At 55.7% G+C, this 22,268-nt stretch overlaps 1 protein-coding gene across 1 annotated transcript in view; it reads right to left on the bottom strand.

The window, feature by feature from the left end:
- Nucleotides 1-810: 810 nt before the first annotated feature.
- GPD1L (glycerol-3-phosphate dehydrogenase 1 like) overlaps nt 811-22,268 on the bottom strand; it is a 33,240-nt gene continuing 11,782 nt past the window's right edge. The window contains exons 2-8 of the mRNA XM_031940432.1: nt 16,296-16,473; nt 14,934-15,074; nt 13,176-13,314; nt 10,806-10,918; nt 5,757-5,990; nt 5,469-5,575; nt 811-3,486 (exon numbers count right to left, since the gene is read on the bottom strand). Coding sequence (XP_031796292.1) covers nt 3,390-3,486; nt 5,469-5,575; nt 5,757-5,990; nt 10,806-10,918; nt 13,176-13,314; nt 14,934-15,074; nt 16,296-16,473 — 1,009 coding nt within the window. The 3' untranslated portion in view covers nt 811-3,389. The remainder of the gene's footprint in view (nt 3,487-5,468; nt 5,576-5,756; nt 5,991-10,805; nt 10,919-13,175; nt 13,315-14,933; nt 15,075-16,295; nt 16,474-22,268) is intronic.

Here is a 22,268-nt window from a genome sequence, read left to right as displayed (position 1 = left end):
GCATAGACCTAGACGGCCTCCGAGTCTCCTTTCAGTCCTAGGCCCAGAATTTGGTGTCAGAGGATCTGGTGGGAGCTCAGCTGTACATTGGGGGACTTTGCGAAACCAGGAAACTCCTCAAGCTTAAATTAGATCCAGGCCAGCTGAAGGAACTTCGAATCCAAGGAAAAGCCTTCTCCTCTCTCAGCAGTCAGGGAGGCTGACGGGTGAGGGGGAACTTCCAGGACTAAAACCTCTTGGAAAGCGTTGCCCAGTTCAATGACTGGCCCCAATTCTGGGGAAGTCGGCTCTGATCTCTCCTGGGCCCGAGAGGGGGCCATTTGTCTGGCCAAGGGTGCCCCCTAGTGGGAGTGCTGGCCACTCTGGGGTTGGGGCTGCAGGGTTGGAACAGGCCTGGGACCAGCCGATTCTCAGCTAGAACAGTTTGCGTGTCCAGCTTTCCCATCTATCGCTGTGCATCCCCCACCACACACACACCCCCACCCACAAAATGGGGCGCTCCATCTGGGACCAGACCCAGCAGGGGCCTTAAAGGCCGAGTCCCACCTCATTCCCCATGAGCTTGGAGTCCGTTTTCTATCCTCTGCCCCCGTAAGTCACAACTCCACATGGGGCCTCCTAACTGAACACGGGGGGTCCTGATATTGTATTTACTACCAATGAATGACCTGCCTCCTATGTCATAGGCCCACGTGGCCGGAGTAACAGACATTTCTCAGACAAAAAGGGATCCCAAGAGGAAGAGGTTGAAGCAGCCCTGGTCTACACCTGCTGCCTTTTTTGGGGGGGAGACAAAACTACAAAGACAGATTCAGGGATAAAATGTTTATTTTACCAAGCTTTTAATCATACGCCCATCTACAACAGATAAATATGATCCACAGAGAAGTAATGAATGGTTAGTAAGCTTAGTAATGGAAACCAAATTCTCCTTGCCCACAGGCCCCTTGTCACTGCACCCCCTCCCTTCCCCATCCCTCATCAGGTCTACGCAGGGAGACTCCATTATAAACAAGGCCCTTCTCTCATCCGGCTCCTGCTGCTGGAGGCCACGCATGGGGCCCATCCCCAGTGACCCTCGTTAGCAAGAGGCGTCGGCGGGTCCCAGCAGGTCGGCAGATGGCTACGACCCGTGGGACCACAGCCAGAATCCCGAGGGTCTGCCCCTCTCCAGGACCTGTGGCTCTCGTATTATGTTTAAGACTTAATAAATGGACTTTAGAGAGTGCGGGATCGGGGCCTGTCTAAAGAAAAAGCCACTCAGTATAACCCAGAGTAAGAGAGACTTTCACAGAGCGCCTCCCAGGCCCCCACAGTGGAGTCACCCAGGAGACCCCCTGGCCAGTGGACAGCCCTTTGGGATCCTAAAATGCCGATTTTTGGTAAGAACGTACAAAGTTGTAAAAGGCTTCCCACCGGCCAAGTGGTTTGAAGTTAATTAAGAGACAAAGAGCACTGGGTCCACTTGGGGGAATTTCATGTGCTTTTCACAGGTGTTGTGTTTCTGATTCCAAAATGCCCAGTGATATCTGGGGGGGGGGTTTTTAAAAACCCCCAAACATTCATCTACAATCATTTTCAGCGATAGCAAAAATAAAGAACTAATGTTTCTCAAAAGTGATTGAGCAGGCCCTGGATGCTCCGAGACATTCACATGTTTCCTTACCATTTGCCAAGTACTAGAGGGGGAGGGGGACGAAGGGACCGCATCAGGCCCCCTGGCTGGGCCCGCTCCCATTCGAATCCGGGAAAGAACAAAATCACAGGTGGGACATAATGTGCGCATTCGCCAGGCTGATCCCTCCTGGGTTCCGTTGGCTTCTGGAGTCATGGCAATGCATCCTAAGGAATCTGGGGGAGAGCTGAGCAGAGAATGGGGCCATCACAGAGCACGGTCTCTCACAGGGACCAAGGAGGAGGCAGGGGAGCCGGTTCCAGATCGCCCGAGCTCCCAGCAAGCCTTGGGAAACGCAGCCGGGGTTATGCCAGACTTGGGGCCATTCCAATATGCGTGGTGGCCATCGCTGGGCCCCAGGAGCACCTCGGGCCTCACCTGCCTCCCCTCATCCCTGGTGGGCAGAGTGACTGAGGTGGGAATGAGAAAAGGGGAGAGATGGCCAAGGTCATCTTCTTGGGCCTCCTGGAACTGCCACGGCCTGGTCGTTCACAGAGTCCCGGTTCCTGGTGCCAGAGGCCCAAAGTTCGGGGCCTTTCATCCAGACTTCTCCCACTTCAGTCCTGCTAAAAATCCCCCTGGGAGTGTTTTCACAGCTTTGCAGACACACACACACACACAGGACAGCTTGACTAGTGACTACGCCAAGGTGGGGGGGGGAAGGGGCGGGGCGGGCGCCTGGTTCTCCACCAAGCCTCCAAAGGTGGTGGTCCCAGACCCTTCCCTGGAGGGCCGGACACCCACACTCCACGGTGGCTCGGCCTGGAGACCACGAGGTTAGTGAGCCACACACAGCTGGCCGGGCCTCGGGCCCAAGAGGGCTGGGGGAAGGCAAGTGGGGAGAGGGCCCCGGGCCCCCAGCAGCCACGGCCACGCCGCTGGACAGAGCAGAAAGGCGCCGAGCTAGGTTAGCGCAAAGGCAGGAAACTGTAGAAATAGAACAATGGAGGTGGCAGACCCTGATTAAAAACGTTCTTTAAAAAAAACCCAACAGTGTTAATAAAAAACGATGCTGGCTTTGTTATTAGACTGGGAGCTCCTTGGATCCAGGGGCCGTCTTCTGTCTTTCTTTGTCACTGCCACTCCCTCCCTGCTTCCCGGTACCTGGCACACAGTAGGTGCTTCGTAAATGTTTCTTGATTGGACCTGACTGCACAAGGTAAAATTCTCCTTATATATTTGGTGCATTGAACAGATAAATATTCTTCCTTTCCCTCCCACCACAGTAATGCTGGTTAATTGGTTTTTGTTGTTGTTTCGTTAGACAAAAGTGCCCTCACCCCAAGATTTAATGTTAATGAGTTCGATTTAAAAACAAATAAGAAGAATCGAGTGAAGACAGGCCCACTCTCCCCAGCTACACCACAGGTCAATTCCAGAAGATGACCCCCAATCCAGGGGCGGCTCTGGGAGGGGCACCCGCAAGACACAAGAGGCGCTCACACACGGACACCTGGGAAATTGGAGCTGTGCAACATTCGCATGACTGCCTTAGTCCCGGCCAATGAAATGAGTCGCAGAGCCTTCCAGCACCGGACCACCCCCATTCCCTTTCAACCTGGGCTAGAAAAGAATGGACTTGGAGAAATCCCCCGGTATTCCCGTCTGGAGCAGAATGTCAGGCAAGGAGAGTCTGGGATGAACCACCATTGCCGCCCGAGCCAAGGCTCACTGGGAGGGGCGGAGGCTGCCCTGCCCAGGCGGCGTGCTCCCCTTAGATGTGCTCGGGGTGGCTCTGCAGGCAGGAAAGCATCTCCTGGACCGGGAGGCCTTCGTAGCAGATCTGGTAGACAGCCGTGAACAGGGGGAACCTGGGGGGTTAGAGAGGGGATGCTGTGAGACCGGCCCCTCTGTGAGACTGGACCCTCCAGCCAGGTGCCCGGCAGTCGCTGCTGATCCCTGCCCACACCTTTTCTTGCTCTTCCCAGGTGCCGGGCGCATGAAGGCTCCACCTCTGGCTCATCTGAAGCCGGGGTCTCGGAGCTCTCCCCTCACATTGCCAGCCACCATCAGCCATGATAGACCCCGGTTCTGCCTCTCTTGCTCTGGTCAGTTCCAGTTCACCCGAGTCCCCAAGTGTCTCTGAATTCCTCCATCCCAGCGATATTCCCCCATTTCTTTTCTCACCCCTTCTGTTTATCCCCGGTCTCTGTGCCCAAGCTCCCCCATGCCCGGGAGGCTCTCCCTCCTTCTGGGCTCCTCCAGCCCTCAACTCAAGCACCAGATCCCTCCCTGTTTCTCCCCCTGCCCCAAAGCCAGGCACTAGGGCCTTCTCCTCTGAGGTTGCTTTCAGTCAGTCAGTCAGTCAGTCCAAAAGCATGAATTAAGGGCCTGTCACAGGCCAGGAGCCATACTAAGCAGGCAGCCCCTGCCCTTGTAAACATTAAGGGATGACAGTGTAAAAGAGGGCGAGGGGAGAGCCAGCAGACAGAGCTTTGGGACGGAAGGACGGCCCCCTCAGCCTGGAGGTTCCCTTTTTTGCATTTCCCTCCATCCTGGCATTTAGCACAGGGCCGGGCACCCCGCCATTTATCTCATGTGGAAAACAGGATGTCCATGGAAAGACCGCTGGGCCACAAAAGGGAGCGATGAGACGCCTCCTCCCAGCTCTCTGCCAAGGTCAGGGGTACCTGGGCCCAGAGAACAGACCTTGGTTCACAAGGGCCAGAGGCCTCCGTGGACACCTGAAACCTAAGTCACGTCTTCTTAAAAGGCTCAATCACGTGTGTTTAAATTTCCTTTAAAAAGAGTAAGTTGATGAGAGAACAAAGCTCTTATTCCTGGGCCACTCTCTGTAGGGGGTGAGGGGGAAGCCAAGGCAAAACCGACTTCTCGAGGGAATCCAAGGGAGAGCTGGGAGGACACAGAGCCAGGGCAGCGGCACATTGGCCGTAGCAGAGGAAAGGCAGGGGGCCCCGGGTTCAAGTCAGGCCGATGCTCCCAGGAGAGAGCAGGGGTCTGACTGCATTGGCATAGGGAGGGCAGGATGGCCAGGACTGGGATGAGCCAGGCCCCCTTTCTCTTCACCTAGATCAGCAGGAAAGTTTCCCTTCTCCTCATCCCTCTCCCCGCTGCTGCCCCATCATTTTATTAAGGCCGTGTCTGACCGCACCCCCTTGGGCTCCAGCATGTTCAGGGCTTGCCTGCTGTTTTTTTGGATAAAAATACACGGTTTTCAGCCTGGCATTTGGGCAACGATTCCCACAATCTGTTCCCAAACAAGTGGGGCTCAGAACAGAAGCCCAGCCCATTTGTTCTCAAGGTCAAGTGCTCCTATTTAGGTAAAAAGTTCATGCTCTGGAGGAGTAAAGCAGCACATGTTGTGGAGAGAGGGAGATAGAGAGAAAGGAGGGGGAGAGGGGGGGAATGAGAAGGGGGAGAGAGAAAAGAGGGGGAGAGGGGGAGGGAGGGACGGAGAGAGAGAGAGAGAGAAAGAGAGAGGGAGAGAGAGAGAGAGAGGCAGGCAGAGAGCTTCTTTTCTGCTGGCTGTTTTTGGCCTTTGTAGCCTATCTCCAAGACTGCACAGCGTCAGACAAACAGCAGGTGCTCGATAAATGCTTGCTGCCTGACATATAAAGTACCAAGTAACGTCCTAGCACCAGAGACCCTAAAGCTTCAGAGAATGCCCCCATACTCCCCCAACCCCGGGGAGACAGAACGAGGCCGGTGGAATCCAAAGGCATCACGTGTGGAAGCGCTCGCGGAGACACAGACCATCCCCTCAGCCTTCCCACAACTTCCCCAAACGGGGAACCCAGGGCGGGCTGGGCCCCAGCACATGACCGACACTTACTTGTCCAAGAGCCCCTTCTGCTTGAGGATGCGATACACTTCTGCAGAAGTCGGCGGTCCCTGCAGTTTCTGGCCATTTAGCATGTCTCTCTCCAACTCCTCGATGGTCTTAAAAATGAAACCATGACAGAATCACCCGAGATGCCCTCAAGTCCTGGCTCGCCCCCCTCCCCCACACCATGCCCCAACTGCTGGGGTTCAGAAAGTGCTCGCCCAGGCTGCCTCCCCCTGGCCAGGACCCCTTTGGGGACTCCTGGAAACAGACCGAGAGCGGAGCAGCCCCCACTACCTTTCCGGTCTTAACAAACGCTTCAGCTATCCTCCGGTTGCGGCCCCCGTAGCAGGTGGTGATCAGGTCAGCCACGCCGCAGCTCTCCAGGAAGGTGGCCGTGGACACCTGCCCCTTGCAAAAGATCCTGGCGAAGGCGATCATTTCCATGAGCCCCAGGCGGATGACGGCGGCTTTGGTGTTGTCCCCACAGCCGAGCCCATCACAGAAGCCGGCTCCCACCGCCACGATGTTCTGGGGAGGAGGAGAAAGTGCCCTGTTAAAAGGGGGTAGTATAACAACTCCAAAGACTCAGCTCGACTAGCCAGGAGGCAGTCGGGGAGCAGGGGGAGACCCGGGAAGGCTTCCTCTCCCAGCTGCTGTGGGAGGTATGTGGGAGGAAGAAGGGGGTGGGGAGGGCTCGAGGGAAAGGCAGCTGTGCACAAACACGGCCCATGGGCTGTCCTGTGTCAGGACAGGGGAGAGAAGGCCTGTTTGGCCCGGCTGCCGAGCTGGAAGAGGAAGAAGGGCAAAGCAGGATGGAAGGGCGGGCTGGGGCCTGCTTGGGAAGACCTTTCAATGCTAAATATTTTCTACTCCAACCTAAATGAAAGGGGGCTCGGTGAGACACTGCAAAGTGAGGGGCCAAGATGGCTTCTAAGGTCCCTTCCAGCTGGAAATCTATGACTGTCTGATGTACAGGATTTCCAGGAAATTTGATGGTCCCAAAGAGGTTTCAGAAAGGGCCTGGATGGATAAAAGGAAGAAAGGAAGGATGGAAAGAAAGGAAAGAAGAAGGGAGGGAAGGAAGGAAGGAGGGAAGGAACTGTTCATCTGTTGGTTAATTGAAGAAAACTGTTATATGATGGTGAGGAAATAAAATTCCTGAGCAGCTGGTACACAGTGAATAGAGCACTGGGTCTGGAATCAGAAGACCTGAATTCAAATCCAGCCTCAGACACTTACTCCCTATGTAAGCCTGGGCAAGTTACCTTACCTCTGTCTGCCTCATTTTCTTTAACTGTAAAATGGTGATAAGTGAACCTACTTTGTAAGGGTTGTGATGAGCAACAAATAAAAGAATATTTGTTTAAAGAAGTAGCACGAAGCAGGGGCTATAAAAATGCTAAGTCTCATCTTTCTTTGCCAGCTGTAAGAAGAGATAGGACTGAAAGCACGGGAAATTTCCATGTTTTTCCCGTGTTTTCCCAGTACTGAGCACATAGTAGGCACTTAATATTTCTCAACAGATTAGGAGGAATTCAGAGAAACATGGCGAGGCTCCTGTGACCCAACGCAGAGCCATTATGGATCCAAGGAGGATCAGAAGGACAAGTTTCAATCAACAATGGAAATGGAAATCCCAGTAAAAGGCGGGCATCCTCACGCTGCTGCTGCAGCGACCATTCCTGGGCCTAGGGACCATTTGATGAAACTTATTCCCTCCAATGGTTGCAGAGGGAGGAGGGGGAATGTGCAGTAAACAGCAAATGGGAGGAGAGAGGCTTAACGAGCGACGGAGGGGCCCAGGGAGCGGGTGGGAGAAGTGACCTTGTGGAGTCCACCTGCCCTGCGCCCTGTGCAGCCATGGAACCCACGGTATTGAGTGGCAGAGCCAGGATCTGCACCCAGGTTTCCTGCCTCCAGAGCCAGGGGCCTTTTCTGCCACCCATGTGTCTCCCCTCTGGCTGCTCACCCTCACTTTAAAGGGAACTCCCCACTTTGAGATGGCTCCTTTTATCAAATGCATCTGGCAAAGGATGAACAAAGCCACAGGCCGAGAAGCAGCCTGGCAGATGTCTCTGGCGTCCTCCCAGCTGTGAGAATTCTCATTATCCCGGCGGCAGCTAAATCTGTGGTTTCTGGACTAAAATGATCACTCTTTTCAGCAGGAAGTTGGACTCGGGGCCTCCCTCATCTGCTGCAAGCCACGGGGCCGATCAGCCCGACCCCCGAGGTGGCCATGGTGATGTCTGAACCCAGAGGGGAAAGAGGCCGGTGACCAAACACCCTCAGGCTGCCATGTCACAGGTGGGCGAGGCCACAGCTCGTGGCGAGCGGATGCCCATCAGCCGGGGAACGGCTGCGAAAGCTGTGGTGTATGAAACTCATAGACTATTATGAACAGGCTGACTTTAGAAAGGCCTGGAAAGATTTACGTGGAGTGATGCCAAGCAAAACAAGCAGAACCAGGAAAACTTTGTGCACAGCAACAGCAAGACTGGGTGATTATCAACTACGACAGACTTGGTTCTTCTTAGGGTCAGTGATCCGAGGCAGTCCCACAAACTTTGGGTGGAAAACACCGTCAGCATCCACAGAGAGTACTATGGAGACTGAATGTAAGTCAGCACTTGCTATGTTCACTCTTTTCTTTTTCTTCTGTTTTTTTCCTAGTACTTTTCCCCTTTTGTTCCGATTTTTCTCTCCCAACATAGTCCATGTAGAAATAGGTAAATAGGAATCTATCTATGTAACCAAAAGGGTTGTTTTACAGCTGGAGAATGGCTGATAAGTTCTGGTGTACAAAGGTTATGGCACTGTATTATTCTATAAGAAACAACCAGCAATATGGTTTCAGAAAAGCCTGGAGAGACTGACAGGAACTGAGGCTGAGGGAAGTGAGGAGGGCCAGGAGATCATTGTACAGGCAACAGCAAGATTATACAATGATCGCTTCTGATGGACGTGGCCCTCTTCAACAATGAAGTGATTCAGGACAATTCTTCTGCTCTTGTGATAGAGAGCGCCATCTGCCCCCAGAGAGAGGACTGAGTGTGAACCACAATTAAAAAAATCTCACTCCCCCCACCCTTTTTGATCGGATTTTTCTTGTGCAGCAGGATAAAGGTGGAAGTATATATGGAAGAACTGCCCATGTTTAACACATATTGGATTGTTTGCTGTCTAGAGGAGGGGGTGGGGGGAAGGGAGGGAAAAAATCTGGGACACAAGGTTTTGCAAGGGTCAATGTTGTGTTTTGAAAATAAAAATCTTTTTTAAAAACAATAACACAACATTGCTGAGGAACTGCTTGGTGCTGAGCACCAAGGACACTGTAACTTAACATAACCCTCCAGTTACATAGAGAGCATCATGGGACTGTGGAAAGATGACAAAGTAATAAAACCTAAGTTCAAACTCTCCCCCCTCCCCCCCTAAAAAAAAGGTGCTTTATGTGTAACTAGAGGGGAAAAAATGAAAAAAAAAAAGTTATTTCATTCTCTTGAGGCCAGTACCAGTCAACTGCTATCCAACAGGGTGGTGCCTTCCCCATAACTACTTCCTCCCTACAACACTGAGCCCCAGAGGAGGGGATTCTCAGTTCAACAATACTCAAAGTGGCCAAGGAGGACTTCTTTCCTTGATAAAGCACAAAGAAGAGCGGAAAGAGGGGTGTTGGCGCACGGCAGAAAGAGTTCTGGACCGAAAAGGAAGATGACATGGAACCAAAGACCAGACCCAGCTCTGGAGAACCCTGACAGAGCCTTTAGTTTCCATGGCTACACACCAAAGAGTTCAGACTCGTTACTCTGAAGGGCCCTCTCAGCTCCGACCTTAGTTCTGAAGGTCTATAGGGCTCTACCATCTTTGGATCTCACTTTCCTGGCCCTAAAAGTCCAATTTGGGTCTATCACCTACAGCCTTAAAAGACCTGGCACAGCTTCACCCTCCATGGCCCTGCAGGCTCGTGGCCCCAGTCTGGGCCCCTCCTTGGTTCTAAAGTACCAGCCCAGCCCTCACAGCGTTTGCCTCTTGGCTCGGAGCTCTGGGCTCTGAGGGTCCCTCTGGCTGGCAGAGTCTCGGGGAGGCTCCCATGGTTTCTCTGTGCCCAGAACACACAGGCCCACAAAGGCTTCCCACTGGCTCTCTTGCTGTCAGGGTCGGTAGCCAAGCCACTGCCAGGCTCTTTGCCAGCGAACACTGCCCATCTGCTTCCAGTCTGCCCGAGGGCCGTCCGGGGGAGCCGACGCTGCCGCTCGCCGGGAGCCCCCCTCTCTCGTGGCCCCCTCAGTCAGGCTCCAGCCACAGCATCGCTCACCAGCTGCATTTCAAAAAGGGCCTTGGAGTCTCCAGGCAACACTGGGCCCTCGTCAACATCAATGGTGCCCCCTGCTGCCCACGGCGGCACCTTAATGAAGTGCCACCAGACAGACATTTAAAAGGGGCCAACGAGGTCCGGCAGCCCGGGCCGCCCTGCCAGTGGGGGGGGGGGGGGGGGGGGGGGGGGGGGGGCCCCCCCCCCCCGGGGGGGGGGGGGGGGGGGGGGGGGTAGGGGGAGGTGGGAGCCCCCCGACCCGAGGGAGGGGGAGGCTGGCCAGGGGCCAGAGGATCGAAGCAGCACAAGCAGACCCTTCCCTTTGCACAGGGGAGGGTATGGGCCCTTCTGCTGGTCTGAGCGGGAACTGGCGCTTCCCCCCCCACCCCGGGCTCTCCCCTTGCCCCCTTCTCCCTCCCCAAACAGGCGCAGGAGGCAGAGTTCCCACTTCTTGGAAGATCAGAGACAGGAAGGACTTCTGGGGAAGTCTGGCGTGGAAGCGGATGAAGCACCCGCCGACCACTGTCACCCGTGGCCGACACGTCCTTCATTTTGCTCGATTCTCCTGGGGCAGGGCGAGTCACTGGGAAGTGACAATGGCGCCCAAGACCCAACCAAACACTTTGCACAGAAGACCCCCTTCCCGACAAAGGCCGTCCCTGCCGGACCTCGGACCTGGGTCCCTTGACCCAGTTCGTGCCACAGGTCCTATTGAAAGCCCCTCCCTCGCTTGGCCGACGCCCCGATGCGCTTCAGTCCCTCTCCTCCTCTCAGACTTGGGGTGGGCAGCAGCTCAGCATCCCCCGTGCTGGGAGGAGATGGGTGGGAACGAGCCCGGGGGCTTCTGTTCCTCTCGTTGTTCATTTTGGGAGAGACACGCGCCCCCCCCCACGAGAGTCAGGCCCCAACAGCTCGGGGCCTCCAGCAGCCAAGAGGGAGGCTCCTGCCGGGCCTCCGGGCCGTTACCCGGGCACAGGCGGCACCCCCGCTCGCTGCGCCAGGAGCCCCCGGAGCCCCCCGGGGTCCCTTACCTTGAGCGCCCCGCAGAGCTCCACGGTGTCGGCGTCGGCCACCACGGTGATGCGGAAGTTCGGGGTCTGCAGGAGCTCCTTGAAGAGAAGCCCGTTCTCCAAGACCTTGCTGCCTGTGCGCCAGGGACAGAGAAGGAGACATGAGCCGCCGGGTCTCCTTAACAGTCCCTACAGTCCCAGGGACACGGGTCGGCTTCCAGGCCCGCTACAGGTATGGCCAGCAGGGGGCGCCGGGGGCGCGAGCAAGTCACAAACCGGTGAAGGGTCAAAATGGCAGAGAAGGGGAGGAGGCCGGGCAGAGGCTGGGCCAGCGGGGTGGGGGCACAGGGGTGGCGCAGGGGGGCGAGCTCGAGACCGAGGGGCCGGCCTCCTCCCCACCCCCGCCGTGGGGGCGGGGGGGACATGCCCATATCCCCATCCCGGTGCTTAATCAGAGGCCCAGCTTAGCTGCGAGGTCTCAGTGTCCTGGTCTGTGAAATGGGTACCAGACTGCCCCATTTCCCTGCCCGATCCACTGGGACACCCTCTAAAGCCCGCTCCGAAGCTGGCGGCCTGAGGGTCGGGGAGCACCCGGGGGCACCCAGGGTGCCCAACCCCGCTCGCGCCCTCAGTCCGGGTTTGCCATCACCAGGCTCCGGAGGCACCGAGACAAAAGCCAACGACGCCCTGACCCGGCTTAAGTTCTACTGGGCATGAAAGGGTCTCCAGAGCGACGGCGGAGCCACTTATGGAGAACTGCGCGGGTGCCAGACGTCCCAGGAAAGGGTCTCCCAGGAAAGGGTCTCCGGGTCTCCCTGCAGCATTCTCTGGGCCGATGCCGCCTCTGAATCCACAACCCAGAAGGCCCGGAGGCAGAGCCAGGAGGGCTGGGGGGGAGGGGTGATGGGGTTCCAGAATGGCAGCTCGGCCTCGGGGCAGGAGCAGGGACCTTCCAGAGGAAAAGGCCCAGCAGGAGCAGCCGGGAGCCGGGGAGGCCCTCAGGGCACCGTGGGAGGGAGGAAGGAGAGCAGGAAGCCAGGCTGGCGCCCATCAAAGCCAGTGCCCCTGGCCTGGGCTGTTTCATCCTAATAATTACCCAGGGACAGGTTACCCCGGTTTTTGAGGCCAGGGAACTGCTAACAAGGAAAGGCCTTGGAGCGATCCGCCAGGGTGGTGGGGGCCACTTGCCCTTACCCCTGACCCCCTAGCTGGGTGTGGCCTGGAGGTTTGAGAAGGGGTTGATCGGCCTGGGAGGGTGGGTTCCCTGAAACCTTTTAGCCTCTTTGGGAGGTTGGGCTGGTGCTGATGAGCTCAGGCCTTGGAGTGGGGCCCCAGCTGTCTCCGGAGCAGCGTCTGCCCCCGAGGTATAAAGGGACCTCCCTGGGAGCTCCAGGGTCAATGAGGTCCTGGGTCTGCTCCCTCAGGTCATCCAAATAAGAGCTCCGGCTCCCAGAGCAGCCCTCACATGTCCCAAGGCAGGCTGGGCCAGGGCTGCTGAGAAGGCCCCTTGTCCCCCACCCCAAGGCTCCCGGCCTAGCAGAGCCATCCAGGTGGGCTGGGCCCAAGACCGCCCCCTCCCAGGAAGGTCATTACCGGTCCTTCTCCGATGGAGCTAGCTCCTGACCTTAGGAGGATCCCAGCAGAAAGAAGATGACTTTCAAGTCTCTTGAAAACACTAGATTTCATAACCCAAGGAGGTCTTGGGAGGATCACAAAGTTATAGGTTTGTGGGTCCAACCTCTTCATTTTACAGATGAGGAAACTGAGGTCCAGAGAGGTTGGGGTCATAAAACCAGTGCCCATGGCTGGGTCTTCCTGCCCAGGGCTCCGGGGGCTTCATTCATGCAACCTCCCCAGCCTGCTTTTCAATGGGTCTGCTGACCTCCTCCCATCCTCCTCCTCTCTGAGGCACAAATGAGCCTCCTGGGGAAGACGCCCCAACCCACCGCCAGGCTCAGGGGGCTGCCTGAGGTGTCTCTCTGGCTCCCGACTTTTCTTGCTCCTCTAAGAACCCAGAGGTGTCCCACAGAGTCAGGGACCATCAAGCTTCCTCAGCAGCTCTACCAGTCATAGGGAGCCAGAGCCCTGTGCCTGCCCCTTCCCAGGGGCCTTCTGCGGCAGAGCTGCTCCCCTAGGGATCTCCTTGCGCATATTCTGGGTTCCCTTCCCTGGGACACATCCCATGCCCAGGTAGAATGTAAGCTCCCCCGGGGGCAGGGTCCCTTGGGTTTTGTCTCTGAATCATTTCCTCTCCATCCCCCCAACCCAAGGCGATGCCTGGAAGTTAGTAGGGGCTTAACAAGCGCTGACCGGATGGAAGGTTGGGGAAGGACCCGGTTTGAACCCCAGACTCCTCAGAACCCGGACTTCAGTTGCCACCCGTGCCCTTACCGATGGTGGTCTCGCAGAACTTCTCAGCAGCCACCTCGTTGGCGATGTTGGCCCCCATCAGCACGCTGATGTCGATGCCCATCTTCTCTCGGATGATGTCCGAAATGAGCTTGAGCCCTTCGGGGCCCTCGTCAATCCCCTAGAAACGGACACAAACAGGTCAAGGCAGAGCCGGACAAGCCCGGCCCGAAGGCCCCCAGTGCCTTGTCTCACATCTGTGTCTCCTCTCAGGGAACGAGGCAGCCACGGAACCCAGAGCTTTTCTCCTTTGCTCCTCGGGAATATTCACTGGTTTTCCTGAAAACCAGACATGGGTTCGTTTCCCTTCCAAGCCCCTGACACTCAAGACTCTTCTCCCCACACAAATACTTGGAGCCTCTATCCGAGGCACAGCTGACGTGTCCCAGCTCAGGGCGGCCGAACAAGGTGCCCAGGACCCGATGGAGAGGCTCCAGCACGCGCGGCAGGGGGAGGTTGAGATAAGGAGAGGCCCAGATGAAGTGACGCCAAAGGCACTGGCTACAGTGGGTCAAGGAGGGAGGCCCCAAACCCTGGGAGCACAAATCACGTCTGTGCACACGCATCTGGAGAAGGGAGGGGTTGACCTTTCTAGTTCCCCAGCCCCTAGCAGAGTGCTGGTACACAACAGGTGCTTAATAAATGCCCGACTCATTTGTGCTTGGCCACTTTCCATTGACCCCATTTGCTTGTGTGCTGTTGGAAGAATCACAGTTTTGTTCCCATCGCTCAGGAAAGTTTTGGGGGTCAAAACTCAAAGATCTGAAGACCCCAAAGAGGGCGTGTAACCGGGGGGCCAAAATCAGAGAGCAAAGTCCACATAACCCACGGCCCTTGGAAGCCCCTTCTTGTAAGAAAACAAGAGCTTCCTTTAGGGGTCGTAAAAGTAACGCAAAAACAATCATCAGATAAAGGGCTCGAACTTTAACCTCGGCCCAACACCCCAGGAGAGAGAGAGAAAGGCGCCTGCCGAGAAGCCAGCAGTGAGCCATGAGGGCCCCTCCCCTTTATTGCCCCCCCACTCCACTGCCCCACCCTCTCTCAGCCCCCTGCCCCTCCCCAGGAGCCTCCTCCAGAGCTGCCTCCTCAGAGGTCCCAGCAGGAGGCCTGGGAACATGATCTAACTGCCAAGTTTTCTAGAGCTGGAAAGGATTTGGGTTCAAGCCGGGGCGTGTTGGAGGAGCCGACTGCTCGTTCCCAGAAGGCCAGCGCCGGCAAAAGGGACAAAACCCCCTACGGGCCCTGGGTGCCCCAAGCACCTGCAAAGCATCCGTGTGTGCCGGGCACCTGGGACACAGGAAGAGCAGATGTGCAGAGGATGCCGGAGAGACAGGCAGGGGCAGAGGGGGCCAGACTCGGGGTCTCGGGCCAGTGACCGCCCCGGGCTGCACCCAAACGTGCGGTCTCCGTCCCCTGAGCTGCCGCCCCCCTGCTCAAAGACCCCACAAGCCCAAGGGAGGGGACTTTACTAAGGACACCCAGGCCAGCGGGTGGGCAGATGCCCCCTTGGCGGCTTCCTGGCTCAGACCAGGGTTCCCAAGCAGGGTGAAAGACAGGTACTGGACCATGACCCGGTGGTGGCCATCTGCACTCAGATCGGTGGGACTGACCACGGGTGCCTCGGCTGCTGACCCCACAGTCAGCTTCCTAGATCCCAGTTCCAGTCCTGCCTCTGATGGCTGGGGGTTGCGTGACCTAGACCCGGCCCTGACCGCTCTGCAGGCCCGGAGCCCCACCTACCTTGATGAGGGTGATCCCCAGCGCCTTCTTGGGCACCCGCCCGGAGATCTCATCGCAGATCCTGTGGATGAACTGGTGAGGGATCACAAAGACCAGGATGTCTGCGTCTTCAACAGCGTCGCTGAGGCTGGGGACAGCGATCTGCACGGGGGAAGGAGAGACACCTGAGGGAGAGCCCAGCTTCACCCAAGCCCCACAGGGATGCTCTGGGCCCAGCTCCCCCAAAGAATGACCCTGGATGGGCCTCAATGCTGTGGAAAGAGTGGGAGCAGCAGCCTTGGGAGCAACATGCGCCCGTGCCCCACACCTGAGCGTGCCCTCCTGCCCCCACGTGCCCTGGCCCCCTCCCTTGTTGGATAACCCTCCGAACACCTGGGGCTTCAGCCCGCTGTCGTCCCCCCCCACCCTCAGCTGGAGCTCACCACTGCCTGGCCTGAGGAGGACTCTCTGACCCCAGCCTGGCAAGGGCGTGGCGGCTCTGGGCCCCTCCCGCATGACCATGACCTTGGGCAGCCAGGACATTCCTGCACTTCACGTGGATGCTGTTGGGGGGACAGCACCCAGGCTGCCAATTCTGGGTCAGAAAGCTCCAGGCAGAGGAGCCCCCGTGCGCCATCTGTCAAGCACCAGGACAGCCCAGCCCCCAGAAGGTGGGTCCTTGGCCCAGCTCTTGATGGGAGCCCACAGAACTGGCACCAGAGGAGCTGTGCCTTCCCAGCCCCACACCCGGAGCTGCTCCTATGCTCCGAGACGAGGGAGTTGGGAGCCTGGCCCAGACCTGGGGCCCACCCGGCCGACAGGCGGGCCCCGGCGGGTCTAGGACCAGCCACTCGGGGGCAGCTGCTTCGTCAGTTCTGCCCAGAGCAGTCACTGAGCTGTCGCCCGCAGCGGGGGGTGGAGGATGGGGGGGTCACTTGCCTTCAAGGGCCGCAGGCTGGGCCGGGACGGCTTTTTTAAAGGCCAGAGTGGGAAGGCCTGCTCATTTGGGTCCGGCTTTCCCAAGACCCAAACCCCACCGAAACACCAACTGAGCCCAGGGAGGCACCCCAACCCCCACAGGACCGAGGCACAGTCTGGGCAGCCGGCATCCAGAGGAAGGACGGATGTACAGACAAAGCCAAAACAACCCACAGCTCCGACCACCCTGGAAATGGGAAGGAGTCAGTGGAAGCAGGGAAGAGCCAAGTGTGAATCTTGCCTCTAACACCTGGCCTAGTCCCATGACCTCGGGCAAGCCCCCCGTTTGGCTCTAGGATGCGCGTGTCCCAGCCTTCCAGAGCCCGAAGTCCCTCTGCACCCAGTGAGGGCTCAGTAAGCACAGAGGTCAGAGGGTGACCCCCAGGGAGCCCACGGCTGACTCACCACATTTTCGGGCAGCTTGTGCCCAGGGAGGTACTTCACATTCTCGTGATCGTTATTGATGATGTCTGTCAGTTTCCGACCGTTCACCGTTTCCTCAAAGACCCACATCTTGACCATCGGTGCAAACTTCTGATGCTTCTTGACATTATTGCCAATGATTTTGGCCACGGCTGAGCCCCTACAGGGGAAGGACAGATCAAGGTCAAGGTCAGCAAAGCTGGGTCTGGGTCTGGTCCTGAACTCCAAACCCAACCAAGCAACGTCACCCACAAATTGGACCACATCTCCTAAAGGGCCGAGTCCCGGAAACTCCCAACCCAGCTGGGGGTGAGCTGTCACAGGGACGCGGGCTCCGCGTGCTCTTCCCTCCCCAAACACAGGCCCCTCCTGGAATGGAGACCCTTCCAGGGCCAAGTGTCATGGGGTCTCCTAGGAGACTCCCTCAGGGGCAGCAAGGAGGGGCACAGTGGGCATGGCCAGACCAAAAGCCCAAGGCCTAGGGGCCCATGAGCCCAGAGCCCCTCCTGCTGTGGAGGTCAAGGCCGAGAGATCCCCAGAAGCCTGAAGTCCCACTCAGCAGGTAGCCTGCCAGGTCTGGCAACAACGTGCCCAAAAAGCAGGGGTGATGGGAGGGCTGGAGCCTCTGGGCTTGGCCCCTAAATGGCCACTGTGTTTCTGGCCTTGGCGTGGTGGGGACAGAGATGGGAGTGGGAGGGGGACACAGCACAAGGATCCCCTGGGTGAGGCTGGCAAGTGTGGAATAGCCTTGGGCAGGCAGCACAAGCTCCCAGGGGCACCCACACAATGGCAAAGGGTCTGCCCTCCCAGGGAAGCATCCATGGGGGGGGCAGCTTGTGGGCAGCCCTGGGAGGGCGCCCCCTGATGAGGGGGGTTGGGCTCAGAGCAGAGCCCCCAAAGCCTCGCAGAGCTGACCCGACCGTGGGGGAAACAACGCAAGTCCCACAGCCTGAATCCAAGACCTTTCTCAGGCCAGTCCCTAAGCATTCCTGTGCCATGTCCCACGGGCTAACTCGGGGGCTACAAATTTGGTAAAGGAAGCCAGCCCCTGTCCCCTGGAGCTTCCAGTCCCACAGGGGGAGGGGCAGGGGCCCGACGGGCCAAGCAGGAACTGGTGGCTGGCAGGGGCGGGCATCCTCTACCCTCCAATCACAGACACGGCTGGCTGTCAGAAAGCAGCAGCGAGGCCCTTTATGCTTTGGCTTCAACAAGCATTTATTAAGCACCTGCTGTTCCAGCATATTATTAGGCATAAATTTGGCACCAGCACTGGGCCAAGCACTGGCTTCTGACCGAACTGGCTCACATCTCACCAGGGAAACCAAACGTGGGACTTCTAGTCCGGAAAGCCTCTCCCCGGACTCTCTCAGGGCAGGCCTGAAGCCGACCACATCGAACCCCAAGGTCGGCGCCTGTCCCCGAGGCCGGAGGGTCCCACGGGCCCCGGCCCACTCCTGAGAATGAGTCCAAACCAAATTCAAACTGACTTTCTGATTTTCCTGTGTGGATGTGTTAGTAAGGAAACATTTACAAGCATGTGGTTTTCTAGATCACTAAGTGATTTGCAGGGACCTTTTGCAGACCTCAGGGGTCCCCATTCCTGTCTCAGTGCGACCCCCGGGCCAGGTCACACAGCCTCTCCAGTCGCCGTTCAGCCCCAAGTGCGAAGGTCCAGAGGACCCTAAGGGGCAGGAGACACACATCGGCCTTCCGAAGAAACCAGTCCCCCAGCCCTCCTGTGCCCCCCAGACCCTCCCCTCTGCCGGAGAAAGGCTCCTTTTCCTTCCAGGCCTGACTAAGGCCTTCCTTGGGAGCAAGTTCTCTCTGCAGCCATCTGTCTGAGGAGCTTCTTTACACTGTGACACAGGGGGCAGCTATTGTATGTATAGAAATGCTAGTTTTATTTCTTAAATTCAGAATAAATTTAATAATTTTTTTTTTTTTTAAAGAGCATATTCAGGGACAGATCAGTGAATAGAGCACCAGCCCAAACGTTAGGAGGACTCGAGTTCAAATCTGGCCTCAGACACTTAACACTTCCCAGCTGTGTGACCCCGTCCGTGCAAGGCACTTACCCCCAAATGCCTCAGCAAAAAAAAAAAAAAATGAAACAAAAAGCAATGAGACAGTACAGATGCAAAACTGTGTTGAGTGAACATGTACACAGACACACCCAGGTGCACGTGCATTTATACAGATGTTCACATCTATCCTCTAGTGCTTCTCCATCCCCACCTCCTTCCTGCCTAGAACATGAATCCCCCAAAGGCGGGACTGGCTCCCATTTCACTTTTGGAAAACAGGGGGCCTTCTCTGTTTTTCCTCTCACAGAAGTGTCTAAACCCCAGCCCTGTTCTGATGATATGGGACCTTCACCTGGCCCTGGAATAACAGGTCAGCTCGCCACTGTCCAAGTTCACAGGAAGTGGGGAGAAGGCCTAGCCGGGCCTGTGGGTTGTAAGCCTGAGAATTCCCTTTGCCCCAGGTGCCTCAGAAAGGCCTGGGGACCCCACCCCCCCACCCCATTGCATTCCTTTTCATGAAACACTCAGAATGCTCCTTCCTTGCCAGAATCTCACAGCTGCAGGGATCTCAAAAGCCACAAGACAAGGATCGGCTCAACGCCAGCCCACGAGCCACCCTCCCGGACCTCCGGCGCAGAGGAGTCGCTGTGTCCGAAGGCGGCCCCTTTCAGGTTTAAATCCAGATCTCTGCCCTCCTCCTCTCCAATCTCTCCCGGGTCTCTGGGGCTGGCCAGGAGAGGTCTAATCTCTCTTTCATGTGCCAGCCCTTCCCTCTGGACGTGCCCAGAATTCTGCCTCGGGTGCCAGATGGGGCGTGCCCAGGGCACAGGACAAGGGGATCATCACCGTCTTTCAGCAACTTTCCAAGCCCTTAACAAGATTAAGCTGTGCATGTTCGTGCACAGTCCCGGGTGCCTGCCCCGGAGCGGGCCCTAGTTAGGACTCAGGGAGCACCTGGCAAGGAAAGTCCCAGCTTCACTGAGGCCCCTGGTGGGCAGGGAGGAGGTGGCGTGGGGGCGGCCAGGGCAGGACAGTTGGGGAGGGCTGGAACATGGCAGCTACAAAGGGAGGGACAAAGAGGGACGCCAGGAGCACAGCAGGAAGGCCACTCTCCTCGTCCTACAGAAAAGGAAACTGAGTCCCTGGGATAACACAGAGTCTTTGGGTTCCCAATTCATTTTTGTTTCATTCTTCTGAGCCAAACATCGGCCATAGGCCTGAATTCAGTGGGTGAGGAGAAGGGCTGCAGGAAGTTCACTCCAGCAGGGGCAGGAAGGACGGGGAGCACAAGAAAGGAAGAATCCCTGCTCTGGAAGGATGAGGAGCACAAGGGAGGAGGCATCCCTGCTCTGGTCAGGGGTCTGAGGAAGGATGGCCTACCATCTTGGCCAGGCCTGGGAGCCTGCTGGTCCCCGCAGGTGGTAGCTTCAGACCAATGGGTGTCCTACACTGGGGAATCCTACACTGGGGCGTACCCACAAAGCCCCTGAGCATGCAGAGACCCACTGTGTCTCTGGCCAGGTCTCTGACACCCAGAGACCCCCAGAAGTCTTTTCAGGCTCCAGACAGAATCGGGCACCCAGGAAGTGCTTCCTAAGTGCTCCTGGGGTTCTCACTGGCTTTCCAAGCCCTACTCCCAACTTCCTAGGTGAGCTGGGATCAAACTCTTCCAAGCTCAGATTATATCGCCCCAATAAATGGGGACCATTCTCCCTCACCAGAAGTGTTCTGCTTGTGACAGACTGAGGTCATGGGCCTCGGTCTGGTCTCAGCTCGGCCACCTCAAAGCAAAGGGGCTCTGGTCACCCCCACTTAGCTTTTCTAGGCTCATCTGAAAAAGAGGGGATCAGGTGACCTCCAAAGTCCTTCCAGTTCTCTACTGTGGGGGGAGGGAAAATTCCTATTCTTTGGCCCCCCCCAGGTGCCAGGCTGCCCACTTCGCCTGGGCAGGATCTAGTCCTTCGGAACATCCAATCAGGCCCCACCTCCAAGTGTCCCTGCCTATCACGCCCCCTCCACCTGCTCCCCAGCAAAGCTAGGTTTTCCTTGGCCCAAGCCCTGAGAACCCAAGGTCACTTTCAGCCATCAGAGCCATGGAGGAGGAATGGTGATGACGGCCGACTTGGAGGCTTTCTCCCATGTTCACGCAGCTACTCTGTGTGAGGGCCAGCTGGGAACCCAGGTCTGGGGCCAAGGCCAGACTGCCGTCCAGAGCCCTCCTGAATATGACATTGACCTTGAGAAGTCTGGAAGCCATGACACAGGACTAGTGAAGGAAGTGGGGAAACAGCCCCCAGAAGAGAAGACAATAAAACATTCGGCACAGTTTCAGGGCCTGGCATACAGCAAGTGCTTAATAAACATCTGTGGGGGATCAAGGAGCTTCAGGGACCAATGACTGGGAAGCTCCAAGGTATAAGGTTCCATTTTAAAAAAAAGCAAACACTTTCTAGCAACCACAGAATGAGTAACTGTGAACGGAGTGAGTTCCCCGTCCCCGGGAGTGATCTCCTGTCAGATATGTTAGAGACTGGAAGCAAGGTTGACCTACTCAGCCCGGGAGGCCTCCAACTTTTACACGACTAACTGGACCCATTCACTCTCCTGGTCTTTGCCAGTGCCCAAAGATTCTGTGGTAACAGGATTTATTTTCCATAAGAAAAAAATTTAGAATGGGCAATGAGCAAATAAAAGAATCAGTCCTTGCAATGATATGATGGTATACTTACAGAATCCTGGAGAAGCAACTAAAAATTACTTGAACTAATTAATAACTTTAGCAAAGTTGCAGGATACAAAATAAATCCACATAAATCAGCAGCTTTTCTATGTTATTACTGACAAAGTCCTGCAGCAAGATAGAGAAATTCCACTTAAAATAACCATAAACAATATGCAATATTTGGGAGGCTACCTGCCAAGACAAACCCAGAAACGACATGAACGCAATTACAAAACATTTTTCACATGAATAAAGTCAGAGCTAAATAACTGGAAAAATATCCATTGTTCATGGGTAGTCCAAGCTTAAAAAAATGACAATTCTACCTAAATTAATTTACTTGTTCAGTGTCATAACAATCAAATTATTAAAAAAGGTATTTCATTAAGCTAGAAAAAAATATCACAAAATTCATCTGGAAGAACAGAAAGAATATCAAGGGATTAATGAAAAAAAAAATGCAAAGAAAGATAGCCTCGCTGTGCCAGATCTCAAACTTTATTATGAAAATCAATCATCAAAACAAGAGTGGTGGGTCAGGGAACAGACTTAGTACACAAGAAACAGTAATAAATGACTCTCATAATCTACTGTTTGAGAAGCCCAAAGACTCCAGCTTCTGCGATAAGAACTTAGTATCTGACAACGATCATTGGAAAAACTGGAAAACATTTGGCAGAAACACACCAGATACCTAGATAAATAAGGTCAAAATGGGTACACGATTTAGACACCAAGGGTGATAGCACAAGCAAATTAGGAGCAAAGGATAGTTTAGCTGTAAGAGCTATGAAAAAGGGAAGAACAGTAGAGAGAAAGAGCATTAGGAAATGAGAAGTACTTTTGATTATATTAAATTAAAAGCCTCACTTCTCAAATCTATGGAGAACTCAAATTTATAAGAATACAAGTCATTCTTCAAGTTAAATGATCAATTCAATTCTGATGGACGTGACTCTTTCCAACAGTGAGATGATTTAGACCAATTCCAATGATCTCGTGATGAAGAGAGCCATCTGCCCCCAGAGAGAGGACTTGGGAACTGAGGGTGGATCACAACAGAATATTCTCACTCTTTTTGCTGTTTGCCTGAATTTTATTTTCTTTCTCATGTTTTTTTTTTTTTCCTTTCCGATCCGATTTTCCTTGTGCAGAAAGATAATTGTATAAATGCATATCCCTATATTGGGATTTGACATATATTTCTAT

The sequence above is a fragment of the Sarcophilus harrisii genome, chromosome 5 (genome assembly GCF_902635505.1).
Source record: "Sarcophilus harrisii chromosome 5, mSarHar1.11, whole genome shotgun sequence".
Classification (NCBI taxonomy): Eukaryota; Metazoa; Chordata; class Mammalia; order Dasyuromorphia; family Dasyuridae; genus Sarcophilus; species Sarcophilus harrisii.
This window is presented reverse-complemented; position numbering and strand designations above follow the sequence as displayed.